The sequence below is a fragment of the Puntigrus tetrazona genome, chromosome 9 (assembly GCF_018831695.1).
Source record: "Puntigrus tetrazona isolate hp1 chromosome 9, ASM1883169v1, whole genome shotgun sequence".
NCBI classification, from domain to species: Eukaryota; Metazoa; Chordata; class Actinopteri; order Cypriniformes; family Cyprinidae; genus Puntigrus; species Puntigrus tetrazona.
In genome coordinates this window covers 22,597,651-22,621,095 of record NC_056707.1, presented here as the reverse complement: position 1 = coordinate 22,621,095, position 23,445 = coordinate 22,597,651, and the positions used below count along the sequence as shown (strand labels likewise).

Here is a 23,445-nt window from a genome sequence, read left to right as displayed (position 1 = left end):
ACTTGCAGCGAATTTGTCACATACATAAAGATACATTTAAAATTCAGAAATATCAATATTATATATATATATATATATATATATATATATATATATATATATATATATATATATATATATATATATATATATATATATATATATAAAGTTTTATTTTAATAATTTAATAATAGTTTTGATTGGTGACCACCTTTTTGTTTTAATGTGTTTTGATATTTTTCGTTTGTTTTTCCTAAAAAGACATTTATTTTGAAATTCAGTTTGCAAACTTACATTTCCGTTATCTGTCAGTAAATCATAGCAAAACAAAATCATTATGCAGCCGTATAAGTGCAAACGAGAGAACGATATGCTGTGTTTCTGTTGCTCAGGAAAATATTTCTGACACGTCTGTGTATCTGACAAGTGTTGCATATAAGTCATTTTATCACCTTATTTGCGGTAGAAGTAACAGTTTGAGCGTCACCGTTACTAGGAACTGAACGACGTTTTCGCTTTCACTTTCATCCCCGATTGTAACGGGCCACTCCCGCCGGCCGGTCGCAGCAGAAAGTCGAACGCGCCTAATATCTAACTTAATCTGCCATTGGATGTACCATGACCGCCGTATATAATTATATAGCCTGCTGCATGGATTACAAAGGTCAGGTTTTACAGGTTGCTTAAAGCACCAGCACGTCAAGGAGTCTGTTTTAGTACATAGTGCGCTGCTCGCTTATCACCTATGCAAGGTTTCGTGCGATAGGTTGCTGTTTTTTTCTTACAACTGCATTTATACATTTTTAGCTTTTCTCTAAACAGTTCAACAAAGCAGCAATCATGAACTCTTGTTCTGGGCGAGAAAATGCCAAAGTTGTAATTGTAGGCTCGGGTTTCGCAGGGTTGGCCGCTGCGGCTACGTTGGTGAAGGCAGGATTCGTAAATGTCTTGGTTCTTGAGGCGAAGGAAAGAATTGGAGGTCGAGTGCACACCACTAAACCCTTCATCGAGAACATCATTGAAGTTGGAGCGAATTGGATCCATGGCAGGAAAGGAAACCCCCTGTACAAGATTTCAGCGCGGGAGAACCTGCTATGCGAGGGACCTTCTGCTAACAAAAACATGTGCCTGCCCCGTTCTATAACCTCTCAAGATTACTTTTTCAAAGAAGATGGGAAGCTGGTGTCCACAAAGCTTGTAGATCAGGTGTGTTTGCACTTCAACAAGCTCACCGACAAAGCTTTTGATGACGAACTTAACCACAAACACAAAAAACTAAGTCTGGGTGCTTATCTAGATGATGCCATTAGTGAATTTTCTCCAGCGATGACAGAAGATGGCCAACTGGTTTTTGAATGGTGCAAGAGGATTGAATGCACAGACGAGGCTTGCTCTAGTCTCTATGAAGTGTCTGCATCTCAGATTAGCTATTACACTGCCTTAGAGGGAGGATTCTTTAACACTTTGGGACCCGGTGGCTACCAAGCAATCTTAGATGTCCTCATGAGAGATATACCTGCAGGAACCATCCAGTGTAGTTCACCTGTCAAGAGCATCCGATGGGATTTAGTCAGGAAAGGTCATTGTGAAGACCAAAGGCATCCTGTTCAGGTTGTTTGTGAAAATGGAAAAAGCTTTGACGCAGACCATGTGATTGTCACAGTTTCTCTGGGGGTTCTCAAAGACAAAGCCTCAACCATGTTTGAACCATCCTTACCGCCAACAAAGCTGTCTGCGATTAAGAATCTCGGTTTTGGGATAGTAGATAAAATTTTCTTGTTTTTTGAGAAGAAATTCTGGCCAGATGATTGTGCCGGGGTGCAGATGGTGTGGAAAGAGGGGCCAGAGAATAAAGACGTTTATGAATCTCTATCTGAAGGAGACACCTGGAAAAAGACGTGGTTCAAGAAGATCACCGGTTTTGATACAGTGGCCCGTCATCCCACGGCTCTGTGTGGCTGGATCACAGGTAGAGAAGCACTGTATATGGAGAATCTTCTGGATAGTGAAGTAGGAGATATCTGTGCAAGGTATGGTAATGTAAATGATTAAATATGTGACATACGATAATTTTACCATGTTGCAATCAAAAGTATTCATCCCCTTGACCTGCAAGGCATTCTGCTTTAGTGCACAAACTTCCATGAACAAATTCAACTAATGCATTGGTAAACTGTATAATACCAACCTCTTTACATACATAGGCTAATAATGTGAACACCCATTATACCATTATTATAGGGGATTATATGGTTATGAAAACCATGTAAGGCATGTGTAAACTTTTCTAGAAACTTCTCTCATTATTTTGATATTTATGTACGTTTGAGTACCCATTATTCCATTATTATAGGGGTTAATATAGTTTAAATAGGCTACAGTGAAAAAAGCAAGGATATAATATTTATTATTTCATTGTCAGTATAATATAAGGTGTGTTCTGTCTTACAAATGGTAAAAATAAAAAAATTAAAAAAATCACAGGAACCTGCTTAGCAGGAGCATCTATAACCTCAGGCCGATTAGCCCAGTTATTTGGTGTCTTTAAAACAACCGTCTTTGCAATTATGTCTGCATTTAAAAAGAATGACAAGACTTCTTCAGTGAAGAATAGTGGGCGAACACCAAACATGAATAATAGGGAGAGTTGTGTCGAAGAATCGTGGGAAACAACACTGAACTTCACACAGCCAACATCAATGAAAGGCCTATAACTGCTAAAATTAAATTAACTGCTAAATGCAAAAAAGTTTATAATCATAAAAAACGTGAGACTTGGATGACCAAGATGAACTTTAAAGTCTGCCCTGACTTATTATTAAATATAAATGATTAAATATTATTAAACCACCGTGGGCAGTTTTGGGGAAAAGAGTGAGAAGGAGTGTATTGGAATGTGTTGGCCAAAATACAATCTGTAAATGGCAGTAATAATCTGAAAATGCTGACAAACTCTGTTTATGTCTTTGAAGGTTGCTCAGGTCTTTCACAGGCTGGTCAGTGCCAGAGGTCTCAAAGACGCTGATCTCCAGATGGGGTTCTGACTCTCACGTCCGTGGATCCTACACATTTGTTCCTGATGGTGTTGATGGAGTAAAAGCACACAAGGCATTAGCATCACCTCTTCCACCTAAACAGAAATGCAGAGGGAAGAAGGTAAACCCTTAATAAATGTAATTAAATATATATATTTTGACCTATATTGTAGAAAAATTAAGGAATCTTTAATCGAACTGGATACATTATATTTTGTTTTACATAACTGGTAATTTGGTATTACCCAGTGTTATTTTACTATTAATTAATATAAATTGTTATATTTATTAATGTGTATAGGTTTTATTTTGTTATATATTTTTATCTCTTTGTTTTCTGAAGCACCTTCAGGTGTTGTTTGCTGGTGAAGCTACACACGTGAACTTCTACACCACGACCCACGGAGCGTATCTCTCAGGGGTCAGAGAAGCAGAACGACTGAAAAGCTTTTACACCAATTAAGCATACAGTCCCAAAGAGAGGAAAACATACACTTTGTTTCATAGTTATAACATTTAAGAATTTTACATTTTGTAATTGCTCACACCCTAGTCTTACACAAAACTCATTTTATACCCATAGGTCGTTTACAGCTGCCTAGTAAACATCATTAACTGTGAGCGTTTAGCTACGTCAAGCTGGTCATGGTACGATTCATATCTCTGTCTTGTTAATTGTTAAACATCTCTGTGGTGTGCGTGTAGTGCCGACGGAGAAATATTCTTTCCCAATCTGCAAGGAAAGTTAAATCATATTTTCTTAAAATGAAATACATTTGCATACTTTTAAGTAAATTAGAGCAGACGAGTTTTTAATCTGTGATACAGTGCCCTCAGGTGGCATGCAGCGTCACACATAACAATGTCATATTTATAGCGTTCACACTGTAATGACACAGAGCCTTGGTTTAAATGAATTGTTCAGCCGGGAATATTAACGTTGCTGTCTTTACACTGTGACTAGGTGGATGTAGGCCTGTATAGTGTTCCTTCATCTCGCTTCATTGGGTAGCAAAACATTTTATTATCATGCAGCCTTGAGAGAAGGTCGTGCTGCATAGTCTACTATTGCAAATCTTCATCTGCCATTGGATGCCCCACCCAATTATGTAAATATATTGTATGGACCACAGAGGTCAGGTTTTACAGCTTTCAAAGCATGGGTACATAAAGGGTACATATTTGTATTTGTTCATTTAAATTAATAAAACTCTAACAACCAAATGTTTGGACATTCTTCATCATTTGCATTTACTATTGTCCTCGTTTATTATTTAGAATATAAAAAAAAGTCATCAAAACTATATAAAATAGCAATCTTGTTTAAGATGTACTTACAGCGGGTATAGTAACGCTAGTAAACAGTTTAATCTGGGACGTGACGAACTTGAATAGTTTCTGAAAAACAGAACAAAAAAAAATTACTTCAAAACAGGATAATGGTTACGAATGAAACAGAACTAAATATATGAATATGTCTAATATAGTAACAATTATATTCGTGAGAAACAGTACAATGCCAGCTTTCAGGTCGTTGTAATGGCTGCAGCAAACCTTAGATGGCGGTCATGAAGTACAGGGGTGTATTTTCCCATCTTCTGATGTCCTGTGTTTGGCTTGGCTAGCCTAATATTTTCTTTTAATTTGTCGTTTTCGTAGTTTTTTTTTCTGTTTGGAGGCAGCATAGTTTGACGTTAGAGGTTTTCGGAGTATTTAGTAGCCTAATCTCATAAACGTCATGACGTTTGGGCTAAATTATGAAGCTCGTTTCAAGGATCAACCAACCCTGAGTTAAAATTTGAGCTCTTGAGTTCACTAACCCTAAAATGGAAAACTCCTTTGTCGGGTTTTCGGACAGTTCAGAGCAGTTGACAAAAAGACGCCCGCATACTTCAAGTCGACGCCTTGATTTAATTCTTAGTCACTGTTATAATATCAGAGATTTTACTAATAATCACTTTCATGGCATCCCACAGCAGAAAAAAAAAACTTGGCAGCATCTAAAATTAAGTAGACTATAAAAACAGCCCAGGGTTTAGGGTTGTAGGCTACATTTACAAACTTCACTCAGTGTCTATTTCAATGCTCAGCAGCGTTTTAAGTAAGCCTAACATTTTTTTACATTTTTTTAAAATATCCACTAATTCAACTTGTTAGGTTTCTTAATTACATTTCTTAAAACAACACAAAGATTCTCAAAAAGTATGGTAATGTGACGCACACTTTCCTTACCGCTCTGCTTAGTTTAACGTTTTAGTTAAGATTAAAAAAGTTCCCTACCAATAAATGCAGCCTCCTCGACTGCAGGATCCTGTATAAAAGAAGGAGATGACGTTTTTGCCACTTTTACAGCGTCTGCATGATGAAAATATGCACAATGAATGAATACCTGCATTGGCAAAAATAAATAAAATTGTTTCCAGTCAAAATACCTTAAAATATCAGTACTGAAATATCAAGATGCATTTTTAACATAATAACATTTACTTCGTTTAGGTAGCTAGTTTTGTGTTTAATTTTTTCCTGAACAGAACAGACATTTATTTTGAAGGTATTTGCCTAAATAATATAAACTCTATAAAATATTAACGTTGCTGTCTTCACACTGTGACTAGGTGGATGTAGGCCTGTATAGTGTTCCTTCATGGCGCTTCATTGGGTAGCAAAACATTTTATTATCATGCAGCCTTAAAAGTGCAAATCAGAGAAGGTCGTGCTGCATAGTCTACTATTGCAAATCTTCATCTGCCATTGGATGCCCCACCCAATTATGTAAATCTATTGTATGGACTACGGATGTCAGGTTTTACAGGTTTTACAGCTTTCAAAGCATGGGTACATAAAGGAGCCTCTTTTAGGGCATAGTGCATTACCTCTTATCTCCTGTGCGAGCTTTTGTGCGATAGCTTTTTTCTCACAACTACATTTTTACATTTTCAGGTTTTTTATCTCTAAACATCTCAACAAAGCAGCAAGAATGAGCTGTTCTGGACATGAAGATGCTAAAGTTGTAATTGTAGGCTCGGGTTTCGCAGGGTTGGCCGCTGCAGCTACTTTGGTGAAGGCAGGATTTGAAAATGTCTTGGTTCTTGAGGCGAAGGAAAGAATTGGAGGTCGAGTGCACACCACTAAACCCTTCACCGAGAGCATCATTGAAGTTGGAGCGAACTGGATCCACGGACAGACAGGAAACCCCCTGTACAAGATTGCAAAAGAAGAGAATCTGCTATCAAAGGGAACCTCAGCATCCACTTCTGAAACCTCTGATGATTACTTTTTCAAAGAAGATGGTAAGAAGGTACCCTCAAAGCTTGCAGATCAGGTGTGTTCGCAGTTCACCACGCTCACCGATAAAGCATATGATGATGAACTTGAGCCCAAGTACCAGAAACTAACTCTTGGTGCTTATTTGGATGATGCCTTTGGTCAATCTCCTCTAGGGGCGAAACAAGATGGCCAGCAAGTTTTTGAATGGTGCAAGAGGAACGAATGCACAGACGAGGCTTGCTCTAGTCTCTATGAGATGTCTGCATCTGAGATTAGCAATTACACTACTTTGGATGGAGACTTTTATACCACTTTGGGACCCGGTGGCTATCGCGCAATCTTAGATGTCCTCATGAGAGATCTGCGTTCAGGAACCATCCAGTGTAATTCACCTGTCAAGAGCATCCACTGGGATTTGGTCAAAAAAGGACATTGTGAAGACCAAAAGCATCCTGTTCAGGTTGTTTGTGAAAATGGAAAGAGCTTTGACGCAGACCATGTGATTGTCACCGTTTCTCTGGGGGTTCTCAAAGACAAAGCCTCAACCATGTTTGAACCATCCTTACCGCCAACAAAGCTGTCTGCGATTAAGAATCTCGGTTTTGGGATAGTAGATAAAATTTTCTTGTTTTTTGAGAAGAAATTCTGGCCAGATGATTGTGCCGGGGTGCAGATGGTGTGGAAAGAGGGGCCAGAGAATAAAGACGTTTATAAGTCTCTGTCTAATGGAGATGCCTGGAAGAAGACGTGGTACAAGAAGATCACTGGTTTTGATGCAGAGGGCCGTCATCCCACGGCTCTGTGTGGCTGGATCACAGGTAGAGAAGCACTGTATATGGAGAATCTTCCGGATAGTGAAATCAAAGATACCTGTTTGAGGTATGTAAACATAAATTACTAAATGTGTCGTACAATCAAAAGTATTCATCCCCTTGACCTACAAGGCATTCTGCTTTAGTGCACAAACTTCCATGAACAAATTCAACTAATGCATTGGTAAACTGTATAATACCAACCTCTGTACATACATAGGCTAATAATGTGAACACCCATTATCCCATTATTATAGGGGTTAATATGGTTTAGGTCAGCTATAGTGAAACAACAAACACTGCAATTATCTTGTATTATGTCATTGTCTATATTCTATAGTTTGTATGTTAATGTAAGGTGTGTTCAGCAGTAGTTAGTAAGCGCTGAGTGAAATGGGTGAGATGTCAGATATCCAAAAAATGGCAAATCATAGGAAACCGTTTAGGAGGAGCATCTGTAACCTTAGCCCATTTAGCCCTATTATTTGGTGTTTCAAAAAACAACACTCTTTACAACTATGACTGCATTTAAAAAGAATGGCATGACTTCATCTGTGAAAAAAACAGTGGACAAAATCCAGCAATAAATAATAGGGAGGGGTGAACACTATAGGATTGTGGTAAAACAACACAGAACTGCTAGAAAAAAGTGACCAAAGAAGCCTACTTCTACAAACAGAGACCACAGAGAACTTTACACAGCCAACATCCATGAATGAACTGAAACTGTTAAAGAAAAAGCATCATAGACACCAATGATAACATGTGAAAAAGATTATGATCATTAGAATATGGAAAGTTGCAGCACAGAGTGTGAGAAGCCATTTGTTGGCCAAAATACATGGTTATCTGTAAATGGCAGTAATAATCTGAAAATTCTGACAAACTCTGTTTATGTCTTTGAAGGTTGCTCAGGTCTTTCACAGGCTGGTCAGTGCCAGAGGTCTCAAAGATGCTGATCTCCAGATGGGGTTCTGACTCTCACGTCCATGGATCCTACACATTTGTTCCTGATGGTGTTGATGGAGTAAAAGCACAGAAGGCATTAGCATCACCTCTTCCACCTAAAGATGAATCCCAAGGGAGGATGGTAAACTCCTAATAACTTGTTTAATTGTTTGAATATTTATGTATTTTTTATACATTGCGCAAAATATAAGATATTTTATTTTTCATAACATTATTATTACAAACAACTATTAATCAGTGTTATTTTACTATTATATTATATTGTATTATGTATAGCTTTTTTCCTAATATTTTTATTTTATATTTATTTTAATATTTTATTTTATATATGTAAATATTCTGTTTAGCTTTCCTTTTCCTTTCCTTTCCATTATTACTTTAAGTTTTAGTCATTTTAGTACTTCAGCTGACTTTATAGCAGGTAGCTGCCAAGGCCAAGACATTTCTAAAAAACAAAATAACAAACTGATTTTATTTCTCTTTGTTTTTAAGGATCTTCAGGTGTTGTTTGCTGGTGAAGCTACACATGACAGCTTCTACACTACGACCCACGGAGCGTATCTCTCAGGAGTCAGAGAAGCAAACCGACTCGTAAACTATTACACTGATTGAAGTCCCAAAGAAAACAACATACACCTTGGTTCTGAAGGATCAAAGATTCTTAAAGGCAGCCTGTGTATGTTTTCCTTCAAGCAAGCAACCATACATTGGTGTAGTGTTTTACTTTCTTTCTCTTATATTCATTGATTCATGCTTTCTTTCTTTATTCATTTACAATAATTCGTCATTTAATCATATAATCATTTATAATAATCATTCATATATCTACTTTATTGATTCTTTAATTGATTGGTCATTATATTATAATTGTGTAGTCTTACATTGCAGTCTTACACTTAGTCTAACTATGTGTTTAAAGGGTGGTTGGTTTGAGATATAAAGAAATGGAGTTTATGGAAACTCAGGGTTTATGGGATGTTGTTTTGATATAAAAATACTTGCCGGATTAGTGCTGGTCAGACGAAGTCTGAGCATTGAAACATATGCAACTAAGCCTATTCAATGAGCTCCTTTTCACTTCATCTCCTGCTTCTGATCTTCTCTGTCTTTTCCCACTGTCAACGTCTTGGCTGATGACAGAATATTAATAAACTTTTGGGTATCAGACAAGACTTCCTGTTTTGGGTAGGCTATTAAGACTGCTGACAGGTTGTTCTGTTACCAGACAGAACTGATATTTTCTTCCGAGGCTGGATCTTAATTGGCATGGAGGCATGATCTAACAGTTTCATAAAGATAACATTTTATGAATGTATAAAATTGCATGGACTGACCCTCACACAGGGTCATCGCCAAAAAATCCTATTTGGCATGGATATAGATGTTCCCCTAGTGGCTTTAAGAAAAGAGCTAGAGCAGTGAAAATGACCGTTTTCATTATCAGGGCCATCCTTAATTTCCATCAATAATTAAGAATTTCCAATCAACGTAAAATGATACAAAACTGTCTGGTAGAGATGCGTGTCTAAATCGCCCTAATGCATGGTGAGAAAGAGAGTTTGAGTGGATAAAAACTCTATAAGGACCACAGCTGGAGAATTGCAGAAAACAATTGAGTCTCGGGGGCAGAAAACCTTAAAAATAACTGTCAAACAGCACCTATGTCATGACATAAACCTCCAAAAACAAACTCAGACACGACTGGAACTTCAAATGGGACTGGCATCTATGGTCAGATGAAACTAATGGGATAAAAATTACCCCATGTGTACAATGAAATATACTGTTGCATTTGTGATGTTGTGGGCTTATATTTTTGCTAGACGTCCTGGACATCTTGTTTAGACACACGGCATCAAGGATTCTATCAAAAAATCAATAAGTAAAATCTTACAATGGGCCATATTTAAATCTTAAATATCTTAAAAATCTTAATAATCCAAACACAAACCTAAGGAACAACACATAAATGGGTCACTAAGCACAAAGCCAAATTTGTCCTATAGCCATTCCATTCCTCTGACCTGAACAATGTCGAAAAGTAATTTCGAGGTGAACTAAAGAGAAGAAGCAGCAACATGGAGATCTAAAGGGTCTGGAGTCATTTTGGATGAAGGAATGGTCTCTGATCTTATCAGGTGTTCTCTAACCTCATCAGACATTATAGGAGAAAATTCTGAGCTGTTAAACTGGCAAATAGAGGTTTCAAAAAGTATGGAATAATTTGTACCCTTAAGGGTTTTGGACAATATTGGCATGAAGGGTAATATCGGTAAAGCTACACATGAACTTCTACACCACAAGCGTATCTCACAGGGCTCAAAGAAGTAGGCTTATACAATATTACTATTTTAAACACACTAGAGTGTGTTTGAAATGTGTTTGATTATTTATATTATATACATATATTTATATTTCACAAGGGCTCTTTAGTAGAATTTTTATATCCTTGTAGTCTTCATTGATGATTATTACAATAAACAGTTAATCATTATTAATTATATACATTATTATGTTATTTTAGTATTATTTATATATTATTGCGTTTATTCATTTTGTTTTGATTTTAACAGAATGCATAAATGATAATAATCAGAATGCATTTTACCAAGTCAAGCACAGAAATTAATAACAAAGCTAATTTGTTTCTCTTTGTTTCTGAAGCACCTTCAGGTGTTGTTTGCTTCTATACCATGCAATTTCAGTAAATCTTGCATTTTGCCTTTAAAATGAGCTTTTATGCATGTTGAGTTTTCGCTGCATTTACGCCATTCTAAACAGGCGTCACCGGCTGCGTTTTTAAGCGCTTTTTTTGCAAAGCGGTCGGTTCAATCAATTCCCATTTTAGTCTTGTAAATAAATATATACACGCTCACAATTCATATCTGCCAAAAAAAAACGCATTTAAACACAAAACATTTAGATTAAAACGTCAAGCGAGTGCGGTTATACGGAGCTCTTATTTTGAAAATAACATACTTCCGGGAATTCTTGTTTTCTTACGGCCGCTTGCTTCACGCTGCTGCACCGGTGATTCGGGAATAAGATCATGAATTAGGGGACACTGGAGGAGTAATAAGGAACATTTAACAAAAGGTGAGACGGCAGACACGCTGTATCGTGATAAATGCGCTAATGTTACTTACGTCTGTCTCAGCGAATCACTTGTGGGTTTCGATCAAAAGTTTTTTGACTGGAAAGCAGTATCATTTATTAGCCGGATGATCCGCCAGCTTGTTTCTCTCGACCTCGCGTTTAACGTTCTCCAACAAACCAATCCAACTGTAAACTGAACTATTAAACCAAACTGACGAGTCTGCAGCTTTAACTCCACACAACTAACGTTAACCTGAGCCGATCTCATTACGCACGCTACTAAAACTTATCAGAGATCAATGCAACCTGCACTGAAGGTCTTACTTTGGTAACATATTTGTATTTTTTGTGTGTCGTATGTAAAATTCGTTTGCTGGTGTACATACAAGTTGTTAAAAGTCTGCGTGATTATTGGGTTATACATGTATGTAAGAATCATACTAAATAGGCGATGCGTTCAAGAATAATGCTAATTATTAAAATGATTAGTGATGCGACTTGCATCAAAGATGGCTTGAGAAAGTCGCCCCGCCCTCTGCAAACACCTACGTGTTCATTTCCAATAGCACAGGAGTTGAGATCTTTCTTTTTCGCTCTCTTGTCATCCCTCACTAGGTGTCTTCATTGAGGATGTTCATCACTCTCCTGTAAGCTCTTCTCCAACCTCGAAAAGCTTAAGATCCGCATCAAGATGCTCCAGAACCATCAGAGACCTTCCGGGAAGCTGTTCCTGTTCGCTTTCACCGCATTGTGGCTCTTCGTTACCATTTCTTCTGATGAAGATTACTACAAGCTGCTAGGTATTTCGAGAGAGGCCGGCACTCGTGAGATTCGGCAGGCTTTCAAAAAGCTTGCCCTCACGATGCATCCGGACAAAAACCCGGTGAGTTGCTTTATTATGGCTTTGCAGCTAGACAGACGCGTCTTCTTTCGGTTACGACAATTTGAGAACGCTGCAATTGACTCCTTAGAATGATGCAACGGCCCACGAGAATTTCTTGAAGATTAATCGGGCCTACGAGGTGTTAAAGGATGAGGACTTGAGGAAAAATTACGACAAGTATGGAGAGAAGGGCCTGCAAGATGAGCAGCAGGGAGGAAGATATGAAAGCTGGAACTATTACAGATATGATTTTGGTAATGCTGTCCTCTATGTGGATGTTATTTCACAATGTTACAATACAACATGGAATAAGTAGAAAAACCATGCATCTGTGTTTTTCAGGAATTTATGATGATGATCCAGAAATTACTACACTAGACAGAGGAGACTTTGGTAAGTGATAAATACCCAAGATTATGAGCTTATTTTTTGGATTTCTACGCAAACTGACAAACTGTTTTGTATGCTGGATAAAATCTCACAAAAGCATCTTTGGGTCATGTTGTACCCCTAAATCAAAAGACAAGCAAGAAATTATTTATCATTAAAAGTTAATTTTTGCACATTTTGCATGACAATTATCCAGATTTTGCATTAAGACAAGTACTGTTTTTTTTTTGGCAATTTTCGTTAGTGTCATTAGGATTTTTCAATAGATTATCATGCATATAAACCTTTTACTGTATTATGGAAGCAATTTTTAAAATACATTATTAATTCTAATTATATTAATAATATTAATTTACATTTACATTGTATAAACATAAAAGTACTTTACATAGTTCTTTAATGATTCTTACATTAATTTTAATAATTCTATAATAGTGTACAAAGTGTAATACTTTAATAATTGCCTGTTTTTGGTTTTTTAAATGGCTTTAATAAATAGTAGCTTTTAAATTATTATTTTTTTTGTTATTTAGAAAATCTGCTTTAATATTTCTAAAAAAAAATAAAAAAAAAGTAAAGCTAAACAAAACGGCTTTTATGCTAAATTAATTTTGTAAAATTTTTTACAACTGGGGTAATTTATGACCTGATGATTCCTTGTTTCTTTAAACCCACTAATCGTGTATTTTTAGCTGATGTTGCAGTATTCAAACGGAGGCCTAACCTGTTTTTTTTTTTTCTCTTCTCTAATGGTGGAGTGTTGTGACGTCAGTTTTGTGTTTTTCCACAGATGCAGCTATAAACTCTGGCGAAGTCTGGTTTGTGAATTTCTATTTCCCGCGCTGCTCACACTGTCACGATCTTGCCCCCACGGTACGTAACTCGTAACGTTTGCACCTCACTTCCTCTTCACACCTATTGGGAGGACAGTAGCTCCTATAAGTTACAGTAGGTAATTTGACTGTGATGTACCCCACAGTGGCGGGAGTTTGCTAAAGAAATGGACGGTGTGATTCGGATCGGTGCTGTGAACTGTGGTGATAACGGCATGCTGTGTCGTAGTAAAGGCATCAACAGCTACCCCAGCCTCTATGTGTTCAGAGCAGGAATGGTAGGAACGATCTGCCTTCATCAGCATATGATACGAAATGTATGTTTAATGTATGCAGCGATCCTGAAATATAAATGTAATCATGCCAACAGAAGCCAGAGAAATACTACGGCGACAGAACAAAATCAAGCCTCACCACATTTGCAATGCAGTTTGTAAAGAGCAAAGTGACCGAACTATGGCAAGGTATTCCGTTTTGGCTTGACCATTGACTTTTTATTTTGTTTTTAAATATTTTAATGCAAAAGGTAACTGCAGTAAAAAATAAATGAATGCTAATTACTCAAAAAAAGAAAATGGTGTATTTATTAAGGGAGATACTTATGTGCCACTACTTTTATTTTTGTCTTGATTTGGTGTAATAAACTTTTTTTTAGATTATTTTGTCAAATTTGTAAATATTATTGGTGTTTACTATTAATATCTAAATTTAAAGTTTGAGTAATGCAAAAAATGTAACGTTATAATTATATGGATAATTATAAAAGTATTTTATATTGTACTGTCTTTGTTAAAAGTTGTGTAAAATATATTTTTATTTTTAGGGAACATTTTTAATGAGATTGAACGAGCATTTGCTGAAAGAATCGGCTGGTTGATAACCTTCTGCGCTGACACCGGGGGTGAGAAAAATATTAAAGATCAATGAAAGAAATGCAGTTATAATCACTCTTGTTTTTTCTAAAAAGACTTTTTTCTTTTTTTTTTTACAGATTGTTTGGAACCTCAGACAAGGCGGAAGCTTGCTGGGATGTTGGTAAGCATTAAGCTGATCACGTTTCACTAAATTAATTGTTAATGTCACATGTCTCGTAGCATTTAATAGCAGATGTTTTTGTCTCGTAACCTACCCTCTATTTGTTTCTCTCAACAGGACGGTCTGGTCAATGTCGGATGGATGGACTGCTCCAAACAGGCAGATCTGTGTGACAGCTTTGAGATCACCACTAGCACTACTGCCCTCTTTCCCCCTGGCAGTTCTCTTGCTCAGAAAGGCAGCGTCACGGTAGGGACCTTATTTATAAATATGAATCCTGTTTAGCTCTTAAAGGAATAGTGCACCCGAAAATGAAAATTTGCTGAAAATGTTCTTACCTTCGGGTCGTCCGAGATATAGATGAGTTTGTCAGAACTGATTTGGAGAAGTTTAGTATCGCATCGCTGGATCATCTGCAGTGAATGGGTGCCGTCAGAATGACAGCCCAAACAGCTGATTAAAAACAAGTAATCCACATGGCTCCAAACCATCAATTAATGCACAGATCAAGCACCATTTACAAGCGAAACCAGTTCTAGACAAATATTTCAGTGGATTTTGACCTTCAGTGGAAGACGGACCTTATCACTGGAGTAAGCTATGTTATGGAAGTAGCATTTCAAATTTAAAATGCGTTAATGGTGTATTTATTTCTTATAAACACGTGGCTTTCTCACTTTATAAGACATACATTTATGGATCGATCTGGATTATTGTGGTTTTATCCGCTGTTTGGACTTGTTCTGCTCTCATTCTGACGGCACCCATTCACTGCAGATGATCCACTGGTAATGTTGATTTTTCTCAGTTTGTTCCAATGAAGAAATAAAGTCATCCACATCTTGTATGGCCTGAGATTGAATAAATACATGAAAGAAAAAAAAAAATTATATATATATATATATATATATATATATATATATATATATATATATATATATATATATATATATATATATATATATATATATATATATAATAATAATAATAATAATAATAATATATATATATATTATTATTATTATTTTATATATATATTTTTATAAATATATATTTTTATTATTTTATTTTATTTTTTTAATTGTAGTAATTTAATGGGCTTGTTTTCATTTTGATTTTATCAAACTTTCAGTTTATCCAGAGTTTGGATACTAAAGAAATATATGCACAAGTGTTGCAGCATCTACCTGACCTGGAGATTCTTACAAAGAGCAGCTTTGAGGTAAGAGTCGAAGTGACTATCATGAACATCGTATGTTTGCCCTTGTCCTGTCTCACACCCAGCACTACCTGCAGAACCACTGTTTACACAGTAACTGACATGCTGCAGCAAATATGATTGCGTGGCATAAAGTGAGATTAAAAACCGCTACTTATTTTTTAAGTATGTTTTTCTGACTTTTTACTTCTTTTCTCTTCTGTCATTTCAGCATAAATTGGCTCATCACCGATGGCTCATCAGTTTCTCCTTTGGGCATAATGATCTGGCATCACACGAATATAAAAAACTCAAATCTCTTCTGAAGGACTCTCACATACAGGTTCTGATTTATTTTATTTTATGTCCCTGATTTTATTTAGTTGACTAAAAATATAAAAGGGTTTAATTTACTCACCCTCATGTTGTTCCAAATCTGTTAGCCCGACTTTCATTCTTTAAAACAGAAGTTGTCCAAAAAGCACCATGTAAGTAGTTCATATGACTTTTGGAGTGTTGTATGAACTGCTTTGTTGTACTTTTATGGTGCAAATTCTTTGAGGCCAACATGAGAGCGAGTGACATGTTTGCTTTTTTTATTTTACAGAGTACATAGGTCATATAACTTGTGGAATACGATGCTGTTATGTTGGATTAATTGCATTTATCTGTTTGCACAGGTGGGGAAGGTGGACTGTGTCACAGATTCAGAGCTGTGTGCTTCTCTATATATACAGAAGCCCTGTGTGGCTGTTTTTAAAGGAGTTGGAAGTCATGATTTTGAGATTCACCATGGTGAGTCTGTATTTTGCATTAAAAAAAATACATTTACACTAATGCATATTTATACTAATGTATTATGTTGTCATAAAAATATAATTGCATAAGATATATATATATATATATATATATATATATATATATATATATATATATATATATATATATATGGTAATGTTACCATTCAAAAGGTTTTTTTAGTTTTTTTTATTACCCTCTTCTGCTGACAAAGCTGCATTTATTTGATTAAAAATGCAATTCAATAGTTCTCAAATTTTATATTATTGTTGCAATTTAAAATTTGTTTTTAATTTTTCTTTTTTTTCCAGAATTTTCAGCATTATTAAATATAAATAAACAATAAAAAAAAAGCTCTGTAATGATTTATAAACATTTCTTATTATTTTCAACGTTAAAAACAGTTGTGCTGCTGAATATTTTGTGGAAATCATAACATGAAACCACAAAAGAGCAGCTAATTAAAAAAAAAAGAATTTATATATATATATTTTTATTATTAATTATAAATGCCTTTTTTTATTAATTATAAATGCCTTTGCTTTACTTTTGATCTGTTTCGTGCATGATTTCTGAAGAAGTCTTTTTGACCCCAAACTAGTATAAAGGTCATATGTGGTTGACCTTCACACCCTAAATGGCTAAAAATGGCTTTTAAAGTTCTCCACTTTAGGAAAGCAGCATTAAAGGTTTAAAAGACATTTTAGTGCAGCCAGTAACATTACAATCTGTGTGCATTTAGTTTAATATTGCTCTGAAATTGGTTTAAAATGCACGCTGATGTCAATTACTCTTATGTTAAATCTCCAGGTAAGGATGCCCTGTACAACGTCGTGGCCTTTGCAAAAGAGAGTGTGAATGCCCACGTCACCACGCTGAGGCCAGAGAACTTCCCCAGCCATGAGAAGGAGCCCTGGCTGGTTGATTTCTTTGCTCCTGTGAGTTGTTACATCTAAACCTCTCCGTTAAACCTCTGCTGCAGCCTCAGTTTGAACACTAATGATTATGTGACGAGCACATACTTACATTGCCATGGTAACTTCCTGCCAATGGTTGATTCATCAAGCTTAGGAGGGTGAGAAATGATCTGCAGAGGCAAGCACAGTTAACATTACAGTGTGAAGTCGATGGAATTAAAAGGATAATTTGCATCTGTGTTTGAAATTTAGTCTCTTAAAAAAAATCATTATGGGTAATAAATAATTCTGTCCCGCAGTGGTGTCCGCCATGTCGAGCTCTTCTCCCCGAGCTGAGAAAAGCCTCCATCCAGCTCTTTGGACAAATGAAGTTTGGGACTCTCGACTGTACTGTGCACGAGAGGCTCTGCAATACGGTACTCGGATATTCACCCTCGCTCAAATACTGCAGAATTAACGGTTGATTGGGCTTATATTTGCTTTTTAATGTGGTTTCCTGTAGAATGCGTTCTTCACAGGGATTCGGATCCTCTTTAGCTTCCTGTCATACCAGTTACCAGATCTGGTTATAGAATCATCGTAAAACCTTTGCCACAGGAAACCACAGCATCTTACTTATGCCTTACATTTTAGTCATAGTTTAAAAGTGCTGTCATTTCTGCACCACTAACAGCAAAATTCACAAAATAATATTAATAATAATAATTTATTTTTATATAAACAAAAAGTAATAGTAATAATAACTGTTAACTAATAAATATATACATATATATATATATATATATATATATATATATATATATATATATATATATATATATAGTATTGTGTATGTGGCCTATATTATAGAATTATAACCTGATGTCACCAGAAACTACAACATTTGTCTTACTTTCTCTTTATATTGCTTAAAAGTGAAGTGTGCCATTTCACTATCAGCAAAAAAGAATAATATAATGATTGTAATAAGTAAATGGATTATATTTTGCTTATTCATTTTTGCACATTTCATTATATTATGCATTAAAAGTTCTATTACTGTTGTTAGAATTTAACATATTTAGTCACCATTATTATTATTATTATTATAATTAAAATCAATAATTCATCATGTCAATATTCAAGTCAATATTAATATAATAAACATTACTATTATGTTTTAATATGTAATATTTTCTCTAGAATATTTTCTTTAGAATAATTTATTAATTTATAGTTTTTACTTTTGTAAACACTTATGTAACATTGTATGGATCTGTTTAAAGAAAGTATCATAAAAGCTTCAGAGTTTTTGCAACAGGAAACCACAGCGTTTGACTTGTTTACCTATGCGTTGCTGGTGAAGCGTGCCCTTTCTGCATCATTAGCTGCAAAAAAAATTAATAAGCTTTCATTGTACTGAGAAAGATTGCCTTTTATACTGCGGTTTATATTTTTTTTTTATTGTTTAAGACCTTTTGATTTAACATAATTAAGCAGATGAGAGCTGGTGCTCATCTCTTGCATCTTTCCCGTCTTTAGTACAACATTCACGCATATCCAACAACTGTAATTTTCAACAAGTCCAGCATCCATGAGTACGAAGGCCATCATTCTGCAGACGGCATTCTGGAGTTTATAGAGGTGAGGCAAAGATTGCAGCTTCGCTCACCCATACCCTCATTCGTAATTCACATGCTGTACGCACATTATATACAGTACCTGTTTAGATGTAATAGATGATTGCGTGTTCTGCAGGACCTGGTGAACCCTGTGGTGGTGACTTTGACTCCAGAGTCATTTCAGGAGCTGGTGAAGAGACGCAAGTCGTCGGAGACGTGGATGGTGGACTTCTACGCTCCATGGTGTGGGCCCTGCCAGGCCCTGCTGCCCGAGTGGAGAAGAATGGCACGGGTATCGCAATCTCAGTATAATTTCCCTTATTATATAAGTAGCTGTTGACAAATATTTGATTTAATAAGATGTGATAACTAAGGCCACTGTGCACTTTAAATTGTAATGACGAATTTTAAGACATTTTTCCTAAATTTAATGCATTCACTAGAGATGCCATGGAACAAATTGCTTTTAAGGAACTGTGTATTTAAAAATGCAATAAAAAAAAGCTCATTATCATCAAAAGATCAGCATTCATTCAAAGTTTAAACATTGTTTTTAATTAAAAAATTATTGTATAATAAAATGAAATCCTGTTTTAAGAATTGTACTATAGTTCTATATATTTTATATAATTGAACAAGAATATTATACATACGTAAACACTGTATATGTATATCATTTTATCTATCATAATATACTTATTAATAAAAAGCTGTATTAATAACAGAAAATATTAAAATTGGACTACATTTTAAAAATCTGAGAATAAAGTTGATCTAAAATATGTAGATTATTTTAATATTACGATATTTCATGTTAATGTTTTATAATATATTATTAGTTTTTAATTATATTACTCACTTATTTTAGTGTAATATTTATTTATATGCATCAATATTAGGGCTGGATAATATGTGGCACGATACATCCATGCGCATCTTATCAGTAAATCCTGTTCTTTGATCAGCAGTAAATCTCCATCGCCTACTTTCACTGACAAGCTATTCAAGATAGGTTTAATTAACATTTTTCATTGGCGATACTGAACATGATATTGTGTAGCTTGTCAGTGGTCTACGGCTCTCTATTAACTGGTGCTCCATTTGAAAACAGCTGACGAGATGCGCACAAATATATCGAGCGATATGTACATTTGAACTATATATTAGGGCTGGGTAATATGTTTGTATTAAGCCTACACATGCAACTTACTGCAGTCATTTGACACATAATCGCTCCCAGATTGTGACACCCTATTGCTGTGTCTGTTCTAGATGCTGAGTGGGATTGTAAACGTGGGAACAGTCGACTGCCAGAAACACCACTCGTTCTGCCAGGGTGAGAATGTGCGCGCTTACCCAGAGATCCGCCTGTTTCCTCAGAACAGCAACCGCAGGGACCAGTATCAGTGTGTATTCAGTACATTCTGTAACTCAAGCACAATTACGCACACCGGTTAAACAACTTAAGTGATTGTCTGCTATTGTTAACAGGACTTACAATGGATGGCACCGGGATGCCTTCTCACTCAAGACTTGGGCCTTGAGGTGAGCTGAAATAACTCTCACAGGTGTATTCGGCAACTGTGTGAACTGTAGCTTTTAGTATTTACAATTACTTTAGTTTTCCGACATATTCGTAGGAAAAGCCGTTTTGTATCTTGTACCCTCTTTTACTCGTGGACTCTTCCTTCCGTAGCTCTCTGCCTCGTGCCTCAGTGGATCTGTCACCGGAGGACTTTAAGAGAAAGGTTTTGGGAGGGAAGGATCACTGGGTGTTGGATTTCTACGCCCCATGGTGCGGCCCATGCCAACAATTCGCCCCCGAGTTTGAAGTTCTTGCCAGGGTGAGACAAATTAATGAAGACATCCGCTGATCTCAGATGGAGCTTTTGTTCTCAAAGATTCACGGTGCTTTGCAATCATTTGCATTTCCTTCAGGAAATGCAAATATAGCTGCAAATGCTCTTTTAACAGCTTGGGGCAATGAGGAGTGCATACAGTACTTCAGCCAATCACATACGTTCTTTCCTTTTCAGTGCTGCCAAGTGGTTGTGCTGTGTACTTTGAAGATCAAAAGTTAGCTGTAAATAATTAAGTTAAACAATTTTGGGTGGAAAAAACACAAATCTGTCTAATTAATAGTTACTCCTAGTATCAATACATTAAAAATGCTTTATCAGTTGCAGTGCTTCATTATTAAATTCTTCAAACCCCCCCCAGTGTTGCCAAGTCTGTGATTTTCCTGCAGAACTAGGCTACTTTAACACTTTCTTTCAGTCCCCACTGAAAAGTGATTGGGCTAGTTTTGAGTAGCAGTTGGGCGGCTTTTCTTGAAAACCTGGCAACCCTGCTCAACCAAGTTAGTGGTTGCTTTCACAACCAAGTTTGTACAATCATGCACTTTTTGCAGTCTAGAGTAACAGTCTAATCTTATCTATCCTTATTTTAGCTTATTTAATTCTACTTCTAGTTTTTATTTACATTTTAGTAGATAACCTAATTTAATCTGTGTTGTCATGCTCGGTCTTGAAGTCTGGTGTTGTTTTTATGTAGCACAGCGGTCCTGGGGAAATGCCATTTCATTTACATCTTTTATATGGTTAAAAATCACAAAAAACATCTTTCTCACTGGACCATTCTTAAATTGTGCTGGAGAACATGGATCACGTGATCATCAGTTTTTAATCGTATGAGCTGCTGTCACTAAAGCAAAAGGCCGGTTTGGATAGATTCGTTGTGCATTGTTATTAAACATGCAATCATCAGTCACCTGTTCCTCTTCCTGCAGGTGATGAAGGGAACCGTGCGAGCTGGTAAAGTGGACTGTCAGGCACACTACCAGACCTGCCAGAACGCCGGGATCAAGGCTTACCCCAGCGTCCGCTTCTACCCCCACCTGGGCACCACACAGGTACGGCACAAGTGCTGGTCATCCTATCGTTTCAGGTATTTTTGTACCTATTCTAACCGACACCTTTATGTCCCAACCTGTTTTAGCGAGATCAAGGAGGAGAGCATATTAACAGCAGAGACGCCACAGTCATCGCAGATATTCTCCGACAGAGACTCCAGCAGCTAGCGTTACAGGGAAAGTCCAAATTTAAAGTAAGTCCGAACAGTTATGATTTTTTTTTCTATTTTTGAAAGATATTTAGTCTCTTTCAGTTTTTTTTTTTAAGGGTTATGTGGCAAATTTTGGTCAATAATAAACATTATTACTTTGATTTTGTCGCTTAATATTTTGGTTTGTCAATCTATTAAATTGCTTGGTATACAGTAATAATTACAATTAAACAATCACCTGCATCTACTACTATCGAATTAAAATAAACGCTAAAAAGAAGACTACTGCGGATTATGGTCTCATAAATTAAGTACTAGTTGTCTTTGGAAAGAACTTGCTTTTTTTTTTTACAACTTTAACAGTGGTTTTTTTTTTTTTTTTTTTTTATTATACTTTTTATGTGAAGTTCACCTGTATTTTTTTTTTTTTTTTTATAATTGTTGGAAGCTAGAGTCTTACTTTGAAATAAGTCACTCAGGCTTAATTCTAAATATTTTATTGCATCTTTTATTTTACGTCCCTACAGGATGAACTATAGGACACATCTTGCGATCCACAGAAGCTGCTATACGTGGAGCGGTGAGAGTGATGGGAGAAAACGCACACTCACGAACTCATGACGAGCGCGAGAGATTTGTTTGAGTTTGTTTACTGCCAAATGGACTGTAGAAAGGAGCGGCTTCACCTCAACTGCTTTAGAGGAGGGAATCAGGACTCAACAAACACCTCTAAATGCGTTACTGATGCAGAAGAGGTCACCACAGTGCAATTATTTATGACTCTCTGTAATCTGTGAATGTACTTGTCAAATAGTCTTCATTTTCTCACACAGATTGTATTTATGACTGTAACAATACGATTTTCTTGCAGCTGATCCATTTTGAATTGGATTTCTGTGATTAAATGATCTGGTGAAGTACGATGGAATGATATGTTACTTGGCAAAATGTAAATCAAGTTGCATTTTTTAAAAATGTTTTTTAAATGTGCTTCTAGAAGACCTTATCGTTCTGTCAAAGTTGCCAAAACTATCATCAAACCAAATTATCGTAGAAGCATAAAACTACGCTGGCTATAGATCAAGTCTGTAGCTGAATTTGTTTTATGCTGTATTTGTTTTGTTGTCTTTTAATGGTTTTAGTTTGCAGAAAACACATTTGTTGTAGAATACGTCTTTTGTTTTTTTTTAACTTGGTTTACGAATATTTCTGTATTAAAGGTGGTCTGAATGTTTTCCAGGTGGCCACTAGGAGGCGATGATTAAACATCAATGGCTTCTTCAAGTTCTCATAGGCCTGTGAAATTACATGTTGGCAGTCGTTGTCATGGATATTCATTATTGTTTTCTAGAAACAACAGCTATTAAACATGACACAACAGTTCCTGTTGAAGACTGCTTTCTGATATTTTGTTGCTGACTGAGTTACACTGAGCGCACATTAAATATTTTTTACATTTCCTGAGAAAGGTTACAGATTTTACAGCATTGTAATGATTATGCTGTGAAATGTGTCAGCTTATAAAGTTATCATTAAGAATGTAATATAATATTATAATAATAATAATAT

The 23,445-nt window shown here is 36.0% G+C and overlaps 3 protein-coding genes and 1 long non-coding RNA gene across 7 annotated transcripts; 3 read left to right on the top strand and 1 right to left on the bottom strand.

The window, feature by feature from the left end:
• The first annotated feature begins 307 nt into the window (after positions 1-307).
• LOC122351761 (spermine oxidase-like) lies at positions 308-4,232 on the top strand. Of its 2 annotated transcripts, XM_043249032.1 has the most exons (4): positions 308-643; positions 881-2,009; positions 2,952-3,135; positions 3,358-4,232. In XM_043249032.1, exons 1-4 carry the CDS (start codon positions 598-600, stop codon positions 3,475-3,477), a joined length of 1,479 nt encoding a protein of 492 aa, XP_043104967.1. In that variant the 5' UTR covers positions 308-597; the 3' UTR covers positions 3,478-4,232. The 2 variants fall into 2 exon arrangements, with proteins under 2 accessions (XP_043104967.1, XP_043104966.1); XM_043249031.1 differs by having other exon boundaries at positions 308-2,009.
• Positions 2,973-19,052, bottom strand: LOC122351762. Of its 3 annotated transcripts, XR_006251797.1 has the most exons (8): positions 18,914-19,052; positions 17,322-17,382; positions 14,991-15,150; positions 14,638-14,712; positions 14,394-14,556; positions 5,295-5,325; positions 4,353-4,412; positions 2,973-3,109 (listed from the first exon to the last, which is right to left on the bottom strand). It is a non-coding gene; the product is annotated as an uncharacterized LOC122351762 (long non-coding RNA). The 3 variants fall into 3 exon arrangements; XR_006251796.1 differs by lacking the exon at positions 5,295-5,325; XR_006251798.1 differs by lacking the exons at positions 2,973-3,109; positions 4,353-4,412; positions 5,295-5,325 and adding an exon at positions 13,213-13,346.
• On the top strand, positions 5,315-9,738 carry LOC122351760 (peroxisomal N(1)-acetyl-spermine/spermidine oxidase-like). The gene is made up of 3 exons (XM_043249030.1): positions 5,315-7,160; positions 8,000-8,183; positions 8,555-9,738. The coding sequence occupies exons 1-3, from the start codon at positions 5,800-5,802 to the stop codon at positions 8,672-8,674; spliced, it is 1,665 nt and encodes a 554-aa protein (XP_043104965.1). The 5' UTR covers positions 5,315-5,799; the 3' UTR covers positions 8,675-9,738.
• dnajc10 (DnaJ (Hsp40) homolog, subfamily C, member 10) lies at positions 11,027-23,268 on the top strand. Its single transcript, XM_043249029.1, has 23 exons — positions 11,027-11,158; positions 11,774-12,041; positions 12,130-12,295; positions 12,384-12,434; positions 13,222-13,304; positions 13,411-13,542; positions 13,635-13,728; positions 14,088-14,165; positions 14,256-14,299; positions 14,417-14,548; positions 15,432-15,521; positions 15,730-15,840; positions 16,178-16,292; positions 17,106-17,233; positions 17,512-17,628; positions 18,734-18,835; positions 18,950-19,105; positions 20,086-20,219; positions 20,305-20,358; positions 20,510-20,657; positions 21,602-21,724; positions 21,811-21,918; positions 22,404-23,268. The coding sequence occupies exons 2-23, from the start codon at positions 11,850-11,852 to the stop codon at positions 22,413-22,415; spliced, it is 2,370 nt and encodes a 789-aa protein (XP_043104964.1). The 5' UTR covers positions 11,027-11,158; positions 11,774-11,849; the 3' UTR covers positions 22,416-23,268.
• Positions 23,269-23,445: the final 177 nt, after the last annotated feature.